This window comes from Chenopodium album, chromosome 25, assembly GCF_948465745.1.
Source record: "Chenopodium album chromosome 25, dcCheAlbu1.1, whole genome shotgun sequence".
Classification (NCBI taxonomy): Eukaryota; Viridiplantae; Streptophyta; class Magnoliopsida; order Caryophyllales; family Amaranthaceae; genus Chenopodium; species Chenopodium album.
The window spans coordinates 27,263,836-27,284,179 of NC_137858.1; the positions used below are offsets into that span (position 1 = coordinate 27,263,836).

At 37.3% G+C, this 20,344-nt stretch overlaps 2 protein-coding genes across 2 annotated transcripts; one reads left to right on the forward strand and one right to left on the reverse strand.

The window, feature by feature from the left end:
• The first annotated feature begins 1,438 nt into the window (after positions 1–1,438).
• Positions 1,439–2,569, forward strand: LOC145615528 (uncharacterized). The gene has a single exon (XM_081670601.1). The coding sequence runs from the start codon at positions 1,461–1,463 to the stop codon at positions 2,187–2,189; it is 729 nt and encodes a 242-aa protein (XP_081526727.1). The 5' UTR covers positions 1,439–1,460; the 3' UTR covers positions 2,190–2,569.
• Positions 2,570–3,649: 1,080 nt separating this feature from the next.
• LOC145614872 (GPN-loop GTPase QQT1-like) lies at positions 3,650–20,239 on the reverse strand. Its single transcript, XM_081669940.1, has 10 exons — positions 20,041–20,239; positions 18,934–18,978; positions 18,745–18,824; positions 15,948–16,022; positions 15,667–15,770; positions 15,420–15,576; positions 15,246–15,333; positions 5,940–6,012; positions 5,718–5,849; positions 3,650–4,462 (listed from the first exon to the last, which is right to left on the reverse strand). The coding sequence occupies exons 1-10, from the start codon at positions 20,130–20,132 to the stop codon at positions 4,400–4,402; spliced, it is 909 nt and encodes a 302-aa protein (XP_081526066.1). The 5' UTR covers positions 20,133–20,239; the 3' UTR covers positions 3,650–4,399.
• Between the last annotated feature and the right edge of the window lie 105 nt (positions 20,240–20,344).

The window sequence follows — 20,344 nt, forward strand, 5'->3', positions numbered from 1 at the left end:
ACCATCCATTTTTTTTAACGTGACACACTTTCCTTGTATGTTCGGTGTTTTAAGTGACACACTTATTTAGTAGCTGATTCTTTAGGTACGTATTAATACAAGTAATAGTTTTTTTTTTTTTTTTTTTTTTATTATTATTTTTTTTTAATAACGTGATTAATACAAGAAGTAACTATGTTGGTTTGATTTCTTGTAATTTTCCTAGTTTCTTTACTCTACTTAGGTTGTAATACTATCTTTCGTTAATAGTATCTTTTGTCAAATTAGTTAAAGTGTATATTTGTAAACTAAATAACAAGACGAATTTCATAAGATCTCACATGAGACATGACCATATTTTAATGTATTCCGTATTAATTTATCTTTAAATTAAACTTTTTCATTTTGCAATTAAGTGGGGCTTTCACTTGTTATAAAAATTATTTTATAATTATATATTTTCTGAGAGTGAGGGATAACTCAAGTGGTTTAAAGTTTTCCTCCCGATTTTAGGTGATCCTGAGATCGAATCTCATCATTCGCCGTCCTTGTGGCTCTCTAAGCACCAAATATATATATATATATATATATATATATATATATATATATATATATATATATATATATATATATATATATTTTCTTCTATTTCCCACTCCATTATATGCCATGCTATAAGCATTACATGTGCTCTTAAATTATCACATTAATATTTTCTCATATTTGCTCATTTTGAAGAGCTCACATCAATGAACATCTTGTTACATACTTCCTCCGTTTTTTTTAATTAACATGTTTCTTTAGTCACGTTTGCCAATGCACAAATTCAATCATAAATATCTTTAATTACTGATAAACAAAAAATATAAAAGTTGATATTTTGAACATATACATTGTGATGAATCTAAGAAGATCTCACTTGACTATATTTTTCTTTGCATGTAAATCACAAAATATGGTCAAAGGGAGGTGTATCAATAGTGCTAAAGTCAAACTTATCTATGTTGTACACACTATAACCCACCTTGACATAATTTGATATACAATAAAATATTCCCTAACACAAATGATATGTACACATTTCATAAAAGTCTCTCCTTCTAAGAAGTGCAATGAGAATTAAAGATCACAAACAATGTATTATCTGTGTCACATGCATGACATACAATATAATTTTCAAGACTTGTTCCTCAAGAAAGTCAATGAACATACAATCTCAATCAATATTATTAATAAATATATTTAGAGTAGAAGTTTCTATTTGGAGTTTCATCCATTTCAAAGTTCATGTTATTTGACTATTTCCTTCCAATCCTCATCCAACCACACTTAATTAATTTAATAGCCTCAATTTTTTTTGGTTTAAATACCAAAAAGCCTATTTTCTTTTTCGCCTTTGTCATAAAACCAACCAAAATTCTCTGTTTTATTATTGTTATTATTATTACTTCATCAAACTTGATACTCATTTCCTCAAAAAAATGGTGAGTGGCTTCATTTGTGGTACTCATAGTTTCCCGCGTGAAGAAGATGAATATGAACGTCAAACTCGAAGCGCGGATTCTTCACCTAGGCGATCAAGATCCAAGAGCAGCAGCAACAAGAACCCATATTCGAGCCGAGGGCTAGACAAGTTTTCAGCTCTTCTTGCAGAAATTGAAGAAAAAAGACAGCAAATCTACTCACAGGTTGACCCTGATGAAATCTCCCTCGTTCGTTTCTCCTACTCGGGCGATCATGATTTCAAGCCCATTGTAGTCAAGGCTAAACAAAAGGCTTCCCCTGATCGAGTAATCGAAAAACCAAAATCAGATACGGATTCAAAGATATCAACTCTAAGGAAGCTGCAATCTTCAAAATCATTGAATGTCAGAGAAGAAAATAAGGCTGAAAATGAGATTCACAAGAAGAAAAAGAAAATGGGATGTTGCAAAAAAATAAGGATTGAACAATGGAAAGAGCCCAAATTGATATTACTAATGGTTGTTATATTAATCTTGGTGTTCTTGGTACTATTTGGGAGATCATTTGCAATTATGTGCACTTCAATTGGGTGGTATGTTATTCCTACCATGTCAAAAAATTCTGTTTCTTCTAGCAACTCGAAAGTTTCAAAGAAAGACTACACGATTCGAAGGCTAAGTCATAAGAAACTTATGACAAATGAAGGCACAAAGTCCTTTAACAAGACATCTAATGGAAGAACTTAATGTCGAAACCGGCATTTGAAGGGTTCTTACATTTGACTAATTCTAATCATGGCTGCGTTTAGTTGTACATTTTGTTAGTGTTGTTCATATGGTTTGATTATCTTGATCTTGTTTCTTAATTTAATTAATGTTGAGTTTAGAAAGCTGAACTCTATTTGGGATATGAATCTCTGTATTTTCCTGTAAATTACTTTGAAAATATAAGGATAGAGGTTGAACTGAGGGTTGAAGAGGACTCTGTTTTATGTTCTCTTGTGTTTTGATAACACTGATTCTTGTTTACGTGTTGTATATAGTTATATACCTTTCAAATATGGAGGCTGATGTAAATTAATTGTATAATAAGCCTAATCCAAAGTTTTAAACTTTGGATTTTTGTATATTCTAGAGTACTTTTTTTTTAAGACAATTAGAGTACTTATCTCCGTTTTTTTAGTTAACTAGGGCAGCTAACGCGCGCGATGCGCGCGCATAGCTAGTCACATCTAGAAGTTTTTCGGCTTGGTCTTAACATCACAAGTTTAGTTGTTGACATAATTAATGACAAAAATATATGTAAACAACTATGTTTATGAGTATAAATGTCCAAGACAACTAACATTAAAGCATGAGAGCAAATAAGTACATAATTAAATATTTTAGGGGTATAATTGTCCAAACATTATTCATTAAAAAACCTTGTACATATTAATGAGGGTATATATGTAAATACACATTTTTAAGGGTAGAATTGGCATTACACTATTCATAAGAGTAATTTTCTACTTTTTATAAGGTAGGGATATGTATTTCTTTTTAGGAAGTTTATTTTTAAGTGTCACGTTTTTTTTTAGGTAACTTTTATACGCACATTTATTACTATACTCCACTTGCTATATTATTCTCTCTCCCAACCTGAATATGTGTGTCTAAATTAAACGTGTCAACTAAATACGACATCCATTCCTCAATCCCAAATTAAAATAATGTCGATATTTCATGATTTATCTAATTGCACAACTTTATACTCCGTATATAATTAAGAAAAAATATCTTAAATTTAGTCAAGGGTCTTTTTCCTTGTGAAATTTTATACTGAGTATGTAGAAAGAAGTGTCCATCATCTAGAACTAGAGAAATTAAGAGTTGACTCACAGTCGAGTAAACCAACATTGGGGTTCTTATCTCGCAGATAATCCATGAATATACATCAACCTGTCAAGGTCCCTGTACATACATCCTTCCGCCCAAAATGTAGTGCTAATTTTCATTCGCATAATCTTTAAGACATACTTTGACCGTTAATATCTTTAATTTCCCAATAATTAAAATTTATAAAATGTTAATATTATGAAACTACATCTTGAGTCTAATCTAATAATGTGTCACATGAGTATTTTAGTATATTCTTCCTATTAATAAGAATTGTTTATATAACCTTTTAACATCTGAATAAGAAAATGAAAATGAGCACTCTAATATGAAACAAAGAATAACAAATTTATACGGAGTACTCTCGTACAAGTGGTCATTTTCACATGCTTATGTCAAATGTCATAGTCAATTTCTGTAATGCCCACCATTCTAGCAATTGATGCAGCCTATGCATTAAGCATCTCAGATATTAACAGTCAAATTTGAGGTGCTGCTGAAATTTTGGGTTTCAGTTGAAACTCCTGCATACCGATACTGATTGTTTGATACCGCAAACAGGAACAACTTCTAATTTCTTGTTGTACTCTGTATTACCTTAAATTATCGTCAAACGCTAGTTTCAGTTGAACTCCTGCATACCAATACTGATTGTCTGAGATCGCAAACAGGAACACCTTGTAGTTTTATGTTGTACTCTGTATTACCTTAAATTATCATCAAAAACTAGTTTCAGTTGAACTCCTGCATACCAATACTGATTGTCTGAGATCGCAAACAGGAACACCATGTAATTTCATGTTGTAATCTGTATTACCTAAAATTATCATCAAACACTAGCTAACCTAAGTGTACAAGAATTCTTTGCTAAACCAAATGTGCCAACTAAAGGCAAAATGCCACTACTCTTAACACACAAAACTTACTGTGCATCACAAACATATACAATTGGTACATCATGTTCATAGCCTAGCAAAATATATTTCTCTACCGTCTGGTTCTAGCAATAAAGAACCAATTTGCCACTCACAGTACACTCAGTAATTTCAGCAGCTGATGTATTGAAACTGCAAAGCTCCCTATGCATTGGGGTCGTCATCAGGTTCATCATCCTTCATGTATTTCTCTTGTACTGCTGCTACTGTGGAATACTTTGTTAAGTAAAACAAAACAGCATGAAAAGTATTATATGACTTGCAGACACCTTGGCGGCATCACCGCAACATATTTGTGATGCATCAACAAAAGGGGATAAAACCATAACCCCTACTTATAATAATGCATATATAGATGATGATGCAAAGATTGCAAGCAGTAATGAACTAATGACCAAGACAACCACAATAATATTTACGGCGATGATGACAAATTATAAAAGAGCCCTTCTTTAAAAACAACTGCCTCATTTAGTCACCAGAGACTTTCTCAGCACTAGTGCACTACATATCTAATTCCTAGTAGTAATGATAGTCTTAAAGGGATAATGTTGATACTTATACGGGTATATTAAATGATTAAAGGGATATTAGTAGTAATTATTGTCGATCACATCTGTTGGTGTCTGTGTTCTTCTTTTGCCTTTTTACTACCTAGACCATACTTGTATATGCCACTCTACCTTGTTAAATTCCTAGTTATCAAATATTATTACAACATTGGGTTGCAAGAATTGTTTAAAATTCTTAGTTTCTAGCATTGTATGTTGTTTCATCAGCCTCTCAAATTAGAACACAATTTTCCTTAATGATTCTGGGTACTCGAAGTTGAATAATATAACTCAGAATTGCTCGAATTCCAAAAACAAGAGCTCAAGCGATTAAAAATATACTAGTTTGATGACATTAATTAAAGAAGTCTGAATTGATGATTATCAGGACTCAGGAGTGTAGGTGACTAAAGATGAGGGATTTGAGGATGAATTGGAAAGAGAATGAGACATGAATTATAAATTGAGGAATGTGGGAAGCTAGTTTGGGTAAGAGCTATGTGATTATGGAGGAGAAGATAGAGAATTGATGGGAGAGGTGAGAGTGCCAGAGAGCTGACACTATTGATAAAGACTAAAGGGAGCAAATTCGATGAAGACAAGTTATTAAATTAAAGGTGATAAATAACAGAGGAGCAATGAAAGAGAAATTAGTTGACATGAAAGGGGAACAAATGAAATGTTAAAGGGCAACGATAACGAGGGATCAGACGGTGTAGATCTTCTATTTTCAGTTTTCACGATATACCTTTTTTTCATTAGATCCCTTTCATGTGTATATATATAGACATTAAACGGGAAACAACGAAATGAAAAAGCTCAATTTCAAGCAATCAGACTTGACAAACGGTAGTTTCCACAAATAATTAGTAATTTAGAACAAAGACACCAGGAAGGGGTAAAAAAGGATATCTGTAATAATCCCAATCAACTTGGCGAACTGCAAGTTTGCTGAACTCCACTGCACTTCCATCTATGCCAGCAAAGATGTACCCATTGGTCTTGTCGATCAATTTAACAAGGTTTCCAACACTTTCCTTGTCCTAAAGAAGTCAGAAGCAGTGAAAAACATATCAAATACTGAAGCAAAACACAGCAATTAATCCAAGAAGCATATGGAAATGACAGCATGCCTGGATATCTAATGTTGTGAAATTCACAAGGCTAAATTCTTCAACAACCTCACATAGTTCCTTTGTGAGCTTCCTGCAGTATGTTTGCGTATAGGTAGTTAGGAACTTAAGGAAAAAAATGTCTGCTTTGCCGGACAAGGACAAAATTCTAGCTATTCTTTGTTCCTTCAATATTAAAAAGGATCTTACATATTTCATTAGATAAGAGAAAGAATATAATAACAGCTGGAAATGGGATAACAAAGCACCGGGACAAACGGTCCAATCAGAAAACAAAAAATTACAGATTTAACCCAATTTCGTTGATGCTCCTCTAACACGTAACTCTTAAATGCCTCCCGCCACCTTCCTCCATAATGAAATTAGACAAGTGACTTTTTCCCACAGCAGCTCATGAATAAAACATGAGAATTTGTTTCAACTACACAGCATATAATTGCCATAAAAGCATTGTGCCACATCAACTGTTCCTTTCCTTAACCAAATCCCATAAAATGACAGTTATTCTAGACCTTTTAAGGCAAAACCCAAGATTCTTCATGCAAACCAATCAACTTCCTCCAAAGGTAATTTGTCACCTCACAACAAAGAAGATGTGAACAAGTGCTATTACCAAGGAAAAGCATACAGATGTGAAATAACCCCAGCCTAACGCTTTTGCACATGTCATTAGTGTAAATCACTAAATCCTACCCAATGTCATTGTCAACACTCAACACAAAAGCCATCTTCCAAGTAAAGTTTACTACTCAAAAGATTCGAAATTGAGTAGGTTGACTCAAGCAACAAAGACCCAAATAATCCCTGTCCACGCCCTAGAATCCCCCAATTGCAGTTGAAGATTCCAAAACTTAGCTGAAGAAGAGAATTCCTCTAACTTAGAAATGAATTCCAAACATGTAAATCCCAGGCATTATCACATAAACCCCAAACACAGGTGCATTACAAGGTGAAGACAAATAGAATATTTGAGGAAATTGAACAAACAAAAAAAGTTCTCCTTTCAAAAACATCCATCCCCTATCGTGTACCTCACTAAAGGGGAGAAAAACTAATGACAAGAAATTGCACTAAGTCTTCCAAAGATCTTTGAGTTTGAAAGCAAATTACATAACTTATTGACTGTTAATTTCAGGAGGAATGAGTCTAAAGTGGATCAGATGGTATGAAACGATGCAAAATTCTCTTTGAGCAAAGACTCCCTGCTTACAGATTGAGAAATTAAGAAATGAGGGATACTGAGTTTAAGTAAACAACTTGTTTCTTTTCCAGTCTTTAAATTATGCTACTAAAAGCTACCCAACTCTCACACCCAAAGTAAAACTGAACACAAAGGAAGATCCTATATGCTCTAGTGACTTATTGGCCAGAAAAGAAAATACTTATTATAGTTCAATTTGGCCGGGGCTGAGTTGCAAAGACAAAGCAATATGGTATTCTATGACCTTAAGTAAGCAGATGGAAATATGTAAGATAAAGATACTGCAAGAGATAATCCTAGACCTGAGGTTCGTTTTACCTATGCTAGGAGGAGAGCCAAGAATAACAGTGCTGCTAAAGTATGAAGCTGAGGTGGACGAAGTTAGTTATGCTGGAGGGCAGAAGAGTAATTCAGATTATAGTTTGTTATTTTGATTCCCTGTGTTAGCTGTAATAATTGAGTTTGTTAGGCTAATTGTGATTATAAATATGGTTAAGGGGTTAGGGGGAAGGTATCTAGAAAATATTGTTGAGTTGTTTGGGAGAGAGCCTTCCTCTCGAAAGAGGGCATTTGTGTTGTATTCTTTTCTGGAATTGCAATACAAAATATCTGGGTGGCTAATATCTTCTTTGATTGCTTGAATTATACTCTGTTTTCATACAAAATTCTAGCAAATTTGGTATCAAAGCAGTGACGATTCTTGCCGGAGAAGACGATGGCTCGCCTTAATCATGGTCAGCGTTTGGACTTGCTGGAGCAGGAAATTGCAGGGCTGCCCTCGCGCGTTGCTCGTGAAATTTCCACAGCCATGGCGGCTTTTGAGTCGAAGATGGTTGATCAGATTGCTGCTGGTCAGGATAAGATCCGATCGGAGGTGCGCGCCGCCGTGACCAGTGCACCGAACTCTGGAGAACCTCTCAGTTATCACTGGGAAAACCCTTTCTCTTCGCAACCTCGCGGGGATCAAGGAGATGGAAGTTTTCAGGCGAGTCAAGCTAATTGGAAGTTGAGGAAACTTGACTTACCAATTTTTGATGGAGTGAATCCGGATGGGTGGATTCTCAGGGCTGAACGTTTCTTTCATTTCTATCGATTGACGGAGGAGGATCAGGAGGCGGCGATCGTCGCTCTAGATGGCGATGCTCTGCTTTGGTACCAATGGGAGCACCGGAGGCACACCGTGTCAAGCTGGGACACCCTGAAGAAACTCCTCCTCCGCCGCTTCAGAACCACCGCCACGGGGTCACTTCATGAGCAGTGGCTCGCACATCAGCAAACCGGCTCGGTGGCTGAGTATTGTCGCCGCTTCATCGAGCTGCTTGCTCCCATTGATGGAGTTCCAGAAGAGATTGCTAAAGGGCAATATATTAATGGACTGAAGGAGGAGATCCGGGTTGAAGTTCGGATCCAAAACCCGCCCACGTTGGATCTAACCATGGACCTCTCCATGCGGATCGAAGAAAAATTAAAACTAAGCCCAAAACCCAGAGCCTAAAACCCGACCCCAAACACGTGGAGAACCCACTACCCAAACACACGATCCAACCTAAACACCTCACCCACCACGAACCAAAACACTAGCCTAAACACAAACCCACAACCCATCGCCACCATCCAGCCTTATCCCAACCGCAACCCCACTTCAAGACCCACCGGAGATTTGCGCCGGTTGACTGAGAAGGAGCTCCAGCAAAAACGAGAGCAAGGGCTCTGTTTTCGCTGCGATGGCAAGTGGGATCTGAACCACCGCTGCCCACGCCGCGGCTTGAGCGTGCTATTGACGGTGGAGGACGACGACGGCGAGGACTCCGGTGAGTTTTCTATGGCCGAAACTCTTTTTGATGAGCCTATTACACCGCCTCTACTCTCGGAACCACCGCCGAGTCCTGAAACGCGAGTCACCTTGAGTTCGGTGATGGGGTTACCAGCCCTAAAACTATGAGGTTGGCCGAAACTGTTAATGGTTGCTCCGTGGTGGTGATGATTGACCCCGGAGCAACACATAATTTCATATCCTCTACTGCCGCGTCGCACTTGCAGATTAAACCGATTTATGCTAAGAATTTTGGGGTAACCTTGGGAACAGGGGAGTCTATTCAGGGGGAAGGAGAGTGTAAGGGTGTTGTGCTGGACCTCCAAGGGGTGACAATAGTGGAGGATTTCCTCGTGTTGCCTCTGGGAAACTCGAACATTATTTTGGGAATACAGTGGCCGGAAAAATTGGGAAACACCACCGCGAATTGGAAAACTCAGACTCTTAAGTTCCAATTGGGTGGTAATACAGTAACCTTGAAGGGGGAACCTCAGCTTGGTAGAACGGGAATTTCTCTAAAAGCCATGCTCAAGAATTTACAGAAAGAAGGACAGGGGTTCTTACTTGAGTTCAATCGAATGGAGAGGGTGGAGGATGATGCTGAACCTTCACTACCAGCAGCGTTTCAGCCCTTGGTGAAGGAGTTTCAGCAAGTTTTCAATATGCCAAAAGGGTTGCCCCCGCAACGACAAATTGAGCATGCTATTGTTCTCCGCAATGGTGCTAACCCCATCAGCGTTAGACCCTACAGATACCCTCAATCACAGAAAGATGAAATTGAAAAATTGGTTTCTGATATGCTGAGTGCTGGAATTATTCAATCTTCATCAAGTGCTTATTCAAGTCCTGTGCTTTTGGTGAGAAAAAAAGACGGTTCCAGAGCTCTTAATAAGGAGACAATACCAGATAAATTTCCAATTCCCGTAATCGATGAATTACTTGATGAATTGGGGGGTGCGGCCATTTTTACAAAACTTGACCTGAAATCACCAGATACGAGTGAAGGCAGAAGACGTGCATAAGACTGCTTTCCGCACGCATGATGGCCATTACGAGTTTTTGGTTATGCCCTTTGGGCTAACCAACGCTCCAGCTACGTTCCAGTCACTTATGAACGAAATATTCAGGCCGTTCCTTCGCAAATTTGTCCTCGTTTTCTTCGATGACATCTTAGTGTACAGCCCTTGTGAAGGCTCCCACTTGGACCATCTTAGACAAGTGCTAGAAACCTTGGCCACACATCAATTGTATGCTAACTACAAGAAGTGTGAGATTGGCAAAACACGAGTGGCATATCTTGGGCATGTAATTTCTGCTGCAGGGGTTGAGGTGGATGCCACTAAAATTCAAGCTATGGTGGATTGGCCTCCACCCTCGAACCTGAGAGAGCTTAGGGGTTTTCTTGGTCTCACGGGCTATTATCGGAAATTCATTCAAGGTTATGCCCTTATAGCTCGACCTCTCACTGACCAACTTCGCAAGGATAGTTTTGGGTGGACAGAAGAAGCAACTATAGCCTTCAATTCTCTCAAGAAAGCTATGGTCAATGCACCTATCCTTGCTGCCGTGATTTTTCTCTCCCTTTTGTGCTGGAAACTGATGCATCAGGACATGGTTTGGGTGTTGTACTCCTTCAGGCTGGCCATCCAATAGCTTATTTCAGCAAGATTATAGGTGTGCGTAGCAGGAACAAGCCCATATATGAAAAAGAGTTGATGGCGATTGTCCTTGCCATTGAAAAGTGGAGGCATTACTTGCTTGGTCGCCACTTTGTGGTGAGGACTAACCAAAGGAGTCTCAAATTTCTCCTGGAACAAAGAGAAGTGGGTCAGGCATATCAGAAATGGGTTAGCAAACTTTTGGGTTACTCATTCGAAATTCACTACAAGCCGGGCCCTACAAATAAATTGGCAGATGCTTTGTCTCGTCAATTTTCACTAGAGGTGGAGTGCTTGACCTTGGTGACTTCGTGTGGTCTTCGTTGGGATTATGTGCAATCTTTTATTCAGAAGGACGCGGTCCTACAGAGATTGATCTCTCAAATTCAGGCTGGTGAGTCGGTTCCCAAATGGTTTTCTTTGGATAATGGGGTATTGAAATATAAAGGCAGGTTGGTGATCCCTAAGCATTGTGAACTTACCAGCAAATTGCTTCGAGAGTACCATGATTCAGTCATCGGGGGACACGCGGGTGACTTAAAGACTTACCAGAGACTTGCTGGGGAATGGTTTTGGTTTGGTATGAGGAAGGATGTCCGGGTTTATGTGCAACATTGTCATGTGTGTCAGCAGAACAAAACTTCAACGCTCACTCCCTTGGGTCTTCTTCAACCTTTGCCTATTCCGGAGAGAGTGTGGGAGGATATATCCATGGATTTCGTTGAAGGTCTTCCCAAGTCGTTGGGGTGAGATACCATACTAGTCGTGGTGGATAGGCTGACTAACGGGCATTTTATTCCACTCAAGCACCCTTTCACTACTCAGAGTGTAGCTGAAACCTTTGTCAAGGAGGTGGTCAGACTTCATGGCATTCCTAGATCTATTGTCTCGGACAGGGACAAAGTTTTCTTGAGTATTTTTTGGAAGGAAATCTTTCGATTGCAAGGCACTCAGCTCTTGCGCAGCACGGCTTATACGCAGACAGACGGGCAAACTGAAGTGGTTAACAAGGGTGTGGAAGCCTATCTGAGATGCTTTGTCAATGGCAAGCCCCACAGTTGGGCAAAATGGCTTTCGTGGGCAGAATATTGGTACAACACGTCCTTTCACACCGCCACCAACTGCTCTCCTTTCAAGGCACTCTATGGACGTGATCCACCTCACTTGGTTAGGTTCTCTGGGAGCACCTCTGTTTCTTCTGTTGAAGAGCAGCTGCAAGAGAGAGATGTCATGCTTGATGAACTCAAGTACCACCTGGTACAAGCTCAAGTTTATATGAGATTTCATGAGAATAAGGGCAGAAGGGAGGGCTCTTTTATGGTTGGGGACTTGGTCTATTTAAAGCTTCAGCCTTATAGACAGAAGTCCTTGGTGCGCAGGTCGAATGACAAGCTATCTCCGAGGTTTTATGGGCCATTTCCTATGGTTCAGCGCATTGGGAGTGTGGCTTACAAGTTACAGTTGCCTCCTCATGCTAAGATCCATCCTGTCTTTCACATTTCTCAGTTGAAGAGGGCCCTTGGACCACATCAAACTCCATCCCAGCTTCCTGCTCACTTGTCAGCTGACATGATCTTGGAGGTAGAACCTGAGGCTGTGCTCGAGGTGAGAAATTCTCAGACTGCCATGGAAGTGCTGATACATTGGAAGGGCTTGCAGGATTTCGAAGCTACCTGGGAATTCTTTGATGAAGTCAATCTAAGGTTTCCTTCCTTCCACCTTGAGGACAAGGTGAATCTTTGGGTGGGAGGTATTGCAAGAGATAATCCTAGACCTTAGGTTCGTTTTACCTATGCTAGGAGGAGAGCCAAGAATAACAGTGCTGCTAAAGTATGAAGCTGAGGTGGACGAAGTTAGTTATGCTGGAGGGCAGAAGAGTAATTCAGATTATAGTTTGTTATTTTGATTCCCTGTGTTAGCTGTAATAATTGAGTTTGTTAGGCTAATTGTGATTATAAATATGGTTAAGGGGTTAGGGGGAAGGTATCTTGAAAATATTGTTGAGTTGTTTGGGAGAGAGCCTTCATATCGAAAGAGGGCATTTGTGTTGTATTCTTTTCTGGAATTGCAATACAAAATATCTGGGTGGCTAATATCTTCTTTGATTGCTCGAATTATACTCTGTTTTCATACAAAATTCTAGCAGATACCAACATTTCTTAACATGCAGAGTTAGGTAGAATCATGGTTGAAAATAAGAAATAATGTTATGCCTAGTCACATAGACATTTTTTTAGCCATCATAAATTTATAAGCCTTTCTCAGCCTCTCGGGTAATGGACATCATTGCAGTCTGGATCCATATGAAATGCTGAAACAAAAGTTCAATCAAATAGTGGTATATCTTCAAAAATGCTTGAAAAGGGAGTATGAGCCACTTGTAATCACTGTGTCATGTGGCCTATGACCCCTCACATATATAGCTACAAGAAGAGCTTGAGAGGCTAGATAGCAGAAAAACTTGCATGGATACGATGGTGCATTGAAGGACTTCTGATATAAATAGAAGGGTCTATTCTCAATAATTTAGGAGCTATATATATGTATTAAAAAAGAGAGAGTTCTGAATTTGATCTATGTCTCAGATAAACAACTTAATTTTGACTTGAGCTTTGGTGACAAACACAAAGAATCAAAGTTCTAGAAGCACTTCCCAAATTTTTATCTATTTCTTTTCCTTTTTGGGGTGGGGGTGGGGGGATGGAGACCTTGACTTGTTTAACATATGGGATCTCTCTATTACAAGCTGCAAGAAAGCATAACTGCATAAAGGTCCACATATAAATATGATTACAAGGAGAAGGATGGATGAGGATATTAGTTTTAAGGGAATACTTAGAATCTAGGAGGAGATACTTGCCTATATTAGTAACATTAGCAATATGCAAAAGATTACATGGAGAAAGATGGACGGGGATATGGAGCATTTCACTACTGATAAGGGTTGTATCATACCTTTAAGCACCTAACAATACACAAGTGTCGTCATATAAGAGCCTTATACTATTCAGGTGGGTAACCAATAACATTGCTCTCGATGACAATGTGAGAGCGATCAATGAAAAACTACTTTTGAGTAATATAAATAGTTAAAATCAAAGAAACCTGAGCACCAAAACATCAAGGGAACAAGCTAGGATGCCTCAAACTCAAGAACAAGGATTACAGAAATTGCCTGTAAGTAGGTACTATTGTGGCTTGTTGGTAGGTAGTATCGTGGCGTATTAAACTGTCAGTAGGTGGTGCCGTGGCCTGTTGGTTAGTAATATCATGGTAAAAAAATGACAGTAATGAAAATGAATATATTTGTAATTTGAGGAAAAGACTCTTGCTAATGTCCATGGTAATTGAACTTCATCCTACAACATGTGCTTCTTCATAATTTGCCATTATTTGTTCATATGTGGTATTGAGTGGTGATGAAAATCTTTAAAGAAACACATATGTTTGGGGGTGAACAACAGGACAAGCAATGGTCACTAAAGGTGGCAATTGAGTCATTTGGACTGGGTTTGGGTTGGGCTAATTCAGATCGGGTCATTATTTTATTTTATATACGACTCGTTCGGGTAGATTTTAAGAGCCAAACGGTTCAGGCCGGGTTAGGTCATTTTAAGATGCATTGCCAATATGCTTATCTTAAACATTTAGGCATTATTAGAATCATTGATTATCGAGTAAGATAGGGTATAAGCCACGTAAAAATGGTAACTTGGTCATTAAAATGAGTTTACTGGTCACTTGGCACTAACATGAGACTTCTCTTACAAATTTACACAAGTTACTTAAAATTGTAGAAAAGCATGCCGGATTAGAGTGAAATTGATCAACAATTAAAATAAGGGTAATGCTATATGTATCCCTTAGGGCTACAAATAAACATTTGATATCTTTCCCTTTTGGGTTATCAGTTTAGGAATGTATGACAAAATCACGCACAGATCGCTGTAATAAGTGATTATATTTCATTAATACTTTCCTATTTTAGCTTCTTATATATAGCTCTTAAGGCTACATATAGCATTTTCCTTAAAATAAATTTAGTAAAAGTGAAAAGCACATTCTACCAATCTAGGTGTGTAGCAAAAAGAAATAAAAATTCTATACCTCCCTAATAATTTGGAGATCCCACATGGGTCTCAATTTGATGCACTTGCATTAAAATAAATTATTAAACAAACTTAATACAATAAAAATAAAATAAAACAAAATAAAAATTTAAAATTTAAAAAAAAAAAAAAAAAAGGGTTTAAAAAACAACACTTTATAAGCACAAAAAAAAAATACTTCCTTTGTTTCTCAATTGATGCATCCTTTGCATATGGCACACAAACCAATAAATGGAAGAGAGAGTGGAGTAATTGACAAAATTGTCCATGTGCTAACCATTAAGGCCTAACTAAAGGTGGAGTTCAGTCCGCATAAAGTTGAGGATAAGTTAGTAATTTTGCACATAAAATTTTACTAAAAATAGAATGGATGCAGCTATTGTGAAACATCCCAAAAAGGAATAAAATGCATCAATTGAGAAACGGAGGAAGTATAAAATAAAAGACAAAAAGCAACTTAATATCATTTCTGAAGTGTATGGTCACTTTGACAATGATAATTCACAAAGGATAGCTTTGGTGCACCTATATTTGGCAGCACGCGGATCTTGATCAAGGCAATGTTGCAAATACGATAAATCTTGTGCATCAGTGTAGAAATCCAGGTTAAAAGCTGCAATAAGGCAAAAGGCAAGTAAGAAACAAGGGAAATCCTACCAGTAAGTTAGCCAATTATAAGAGTGGAGTTCCAATTAATACCTAATTTCCCGTAGCTTTCAATAAGATCAATTTTAGAGAAAACATTTACATGAGGAAGTTCCATATGAAGCATTGTTGATAAAGATAGCAGTAGTGCACTGATATACTTCCCTGCATCACTGCAGAGATGGGCATCAACCAAATGCACAGCAGTCAGCTGCATAAGATTTACGAAAAGTAAGCTTCTTATAAATGACCAAAAAGAAAAGAACAGAAAGATTAAGGATGCTAGTTTAATGAAGTGTACTCTAAGATTCAATTTCTTCACTAATTTCATTATAACATTCTTTGCACTTGAATGCAGGAAAAATAGCTCAACTTGGCCAGGAAAATCAAAGAGCAGATAGTGATCTGCAAGGTAACAATAAACATTATAAGCACTAAAGCAAATGCTAATATATACAGATAGATATGGACTGAAGTGTCGGACACTGCGACACCTTGTCAGACACGACACTTAGAGACGAGTCTGAGTAACATTGGAAAAAAGAAAAACCTTTACAACGCAAATAGAAAAAAGTAAACAACCTTTAAGAAGTGGCTTCAATTTGGACTCCAGCCAATCAACGTTCTTCTCCAAGTAATCCATACAATACACTAGACCTACAAAATAAATGGAACTGCTGATGAAGACAACTTTGAAAATAAGAATAAGTAAGAACTTCATAATAGTTTTACAAGTCAATGAGTTTACATATTAGAGACTAAGCACATTCAGAAAGTTTAGAATGAATAGCTGCATCCATACTACCTTCTAAGTCCTTGTTTTGTTTACAGAGGAATTAAAATCCTGCATATGTCAAATGGCAGTATCAATGTATAAAAGCACAAAGGCACACTAAGGCGATAGGGTTCCTGCTGAGCCTAAGCAGTACGCCCCTCACTGGCTCACTGCAGTGTGCCTCTGGTGAACCTCAGGTGTGTTTTGTGTGCCTTAACAGCACCACAGGTGTTCCCCAAGTGCATCTCGGGTGTGCCTCAAGTGCATCAGGAGCGCCTCTTTGAATGCACTTTGCCTAGCTCAAAAAAGCAGCTTCTAATGCACTTTGCCTAGCTCAAAAAGTAATGTACCCCCTTTGACCTAGTGCCTCTGAGCCTAGGCGTGCTTTTTTATACACTCAGTAGTCAGTAGTATACTGAATATCCACAAGGAATGTCCTTGAGTTCAATGTATAACATCTTGTGATTGTTTTCCTTCTCTCCCAAACAAGAAAAGACCCTATTGTAAACCTTCATAGCTCTAGATACAAGACCTCAAATTGTCAATATCCTTGATCTTCCTTCTTTAAGAAAGCTTGGATCTTGGAAAGTAGAAGTGGCTTATGAATACTTAAACGAAAATTTTCACCCACAAACATAAACACGGGAGAAGCTCTGAGAATTATGGCCTTAACTTTGGAACTTAACTTTAAAAACTCTCAAGACATAAGGAGACAGCATAACCAAGAAGTACAGCGCAATGTGGAGCTGTGAGCAAAAAGCACATGAGTTGCACCACTTTAAATCTAATAATTCTCCCTATATACTTCAATGCTGCAAGATCTCAAGTTATGCAAAAGAATATGTAAAAAAGATAATAATACAGAATAGAGAGAAAAGAGCAGCTATGCAAAAGAATAAAGATATGGCAGTATGGCACCCAAGACCCGACCTATAGAAAGAACGATGAAGCACTTCAGCAAGTCAAACCGGATATCAGCAAAACAAAAATTGATTCCTCAGACGAATATTCTCCCACAGAAACGACAGAGTAGATATTTCCTCTAAACAGAAAATATAAAGGTTAAGAGACCTCGGGAGACATTAAAAAATGCCTGACGAAGAAAAAGATGTCTCACAATGGCCACCAGAGGTGAAGGACAACTAGAATCACCTGTCGCTGAAACTCTTTCTCTTAACCCAAATGATGAGGAACCACCCATATCAGCACAAGATGTGATTCATGAATTAGGGTCCATATTTTTGGGGATTACGGCAAAACCTACTCCCTTCAGTTCTAAAAGATTGCCCCACATACCAAAAAAGGATGACCCAAAAAGATTGCCCCATACCGAAATCGGTAAAATTTCCCACTTGCTTTCTATCCATCTCCTCATCAATATGTGTGCCAAACCATATGCACAAATATTCTCTGTGATCTTAAAAAAGAGAATTTTGGGTTTGGGGCAATCTTCTACTGACGAAAGGAGTAATACATAGTAGAAAAGAATGAGCAAATCAGCAAGTATGGTGCAAATCGTTAGATAAATAATTAAATACAGAAAATGCAACATCATTTATGCGGAAAAACCACTCTACTAACCAAGTATTGGAACCAACTCCATATTATTACTACTCTGAGCTACAATTCTCTCTTAGAAATACATTTTATTTTCTAGCAAGACATCTACATCTTAGGACCACTACCAAGTTCTTCAGCCAAATACTTATTCTCTCACGAGAAACAACTTTCTTAAGACTGGTCTCCCACTTCTTAGGCTGAATCCGTATCTCGTTATGTATATGGTTGCCAAGTTTATTACCCTTGGCATTACAACACCTTCCTCTAAAGACCAAAGACAGTTTCCTGAAGTGATTATAAACTCTATTTCAGATGTTCATAAAACGATGGCCCACTTGCTCTCTATGGACATTCCTAGCTCTACTAGGACTAGGAGAATATTGCAATAATGCTACTTCAACAGTCTGACACTCATTCCAAAATGCAAACCATTTAAGTAAGGAATTTATGTTAGTTACTAATTAGTTATCCAATGTACATAGGAAACTGTCAACAAAGTTGCTGAAAGTTGTAAAATGTGTTTCTTGCAGAATACTTTACCAGCCTTGCACATAGCTCACAAAAGACTGCACTCTTATATGGCCATGTAAATGTGCCACCAGCATACTACAAAAAATGTTGCTAGTAAGCATATGCATGGTGATATGCTCCAAGTGTTAATGCCCAGCAGATCCACAAGATCCATCTTAGCTGCTGCCTCAACTCTGCATTGTTAAATGTCTAAAGAGCTGAACCTCCCTTCTTCAATCAAAATTATTTTTATTTCTCCCCTCATGGCCTCACCCCTTTATTATAAAAAAAAAAATAAAAAAAATAAAAAAAAATCCAAGGTGCAAGGTGACTAATGCTTAATAGATCAACAAGCAACATGATAAGAAAAGCAGAGATTGGATCGCCCTGCTATAAGTCCATCATTACCCTAATCCGTAGAAATTAAAAATGATATCCATGTAGCTAAAACATTCCTAGCTCATTTTATACAAAATTTCAACATAGACTTCATAAAATAAACAAGAAAATAGATCAAATAAGAAGGAAGCTGACCTCCATTGGGCCCTAGTGAATGCTCATTCATCACATCACTAAGTTTGACCAATTCCTCAATATTAACAGCACAGTCATAACTTAACCTCATGTTAAGAAAATCAATGATAACCAAAAGAATACAACAAAGAGTACTTCCATAATTAAAGAAAATATAAATATTGAACAGTCATGTGTCAAAGAGGATACGGCAACGAATCATTTGCAGGGTCCAAATTGATTATAGCAACCTTCCTGCATTTGTAAACAGTAAAATGTCACTTTTATAGGCATCTAAGAACCAGAATGGCAAAAACCAAGCAATAGTTTTGTCCAAAGCTGGTAAATAATAGACAAATACCAAGCAAATAACTCCAAGGAAAAGAAGGCAAAGCAAACTTGAATAAAATGGAAATGATGGTAAATTATTAGGGGTAGCCCGATTTCCATACTAAAAGTTGTAAGGCACTAGACATAGGAATAACATCTGATTAGGTAATATCAAATTGTTCTATTATATGAGTGAAAATTGTCACTAAATTACGTAGATAATGTTAATGGTAGATTTGATCATGAGGCTTCCAAATGTGTCCCAACAACAAAGTAATGCAAAGATGGTTACATGACGCAACAGAAACAGATATTGTCAAGCACCAATTGCAAGTAGAAGTTGCAGTCCACTTTATAACCCCAAGATGAAAAGTTCAAATCTCACTGATTAAATAATGAGATAATGTACCTCTTAATTCATAATACAATTCATATATAAATAATATTGTGAAGTATGATTGCTGATTTCAAGCTTCATCCAATGTCACCCATTTCAATCCCAACACAAAAGAAGTTTTTAAATAGCTTTAAAAGAATCCATAAACGGACTGAAACCATAACCTTTCAAATTCATATGCCAGTACAACCGGAACCTGCCTCATCCTCATCCCGCCCAAGAGTGTAACTTAATTGACTAGTATATTAAATATTATAAGTACAAGATACTCTATCATTACAATATAGACAACAAAACTAGTAATTTACAAGTACATATCAAATCCTAGCTAAAACCAGTCATTAAACAGCTAATCTTCAAAATAAGGTTTAATTCTTCAAGTAACATTAGGAAAATTTCGACATAGTTGGCATCATCATTTATGCAACATTACCAGTAAAACCTCTTCAACATTTCTCAATAATATCATACCAATATTAACATACATAAATTTACATTTTTGAATGATTATAAATTTGTTTACCCAATAAGTGAAATTAACATAATAACAAATAAATAAATAAATAAAAAGAAGAGAAAAATGGTAATACCGTCCAATTTGAGGAAGAAATTGAGACATGCCATTGCAGTAGGTAGTTTTTCCGGATCCTGGAGGTCCGATTACAACTTGCCCGAATACCATGATTATTGGGTATTAAATTATACGAAGTACTTGTATAATTTGTTTTTTTTTTTTTTAAAAAAAGTAGGAGAATTGAAAGTGATTAGTATGAAAGTGTATGATAGAAGAGAAGAAAAGCGAAAGCAGCAACAAAACCCTTTCAATGGAAGCCCGCCTACACTTGGTGAAATATGACTGTGAAATTGAATTTGGGACAGAGGCTGTGTAAAAAA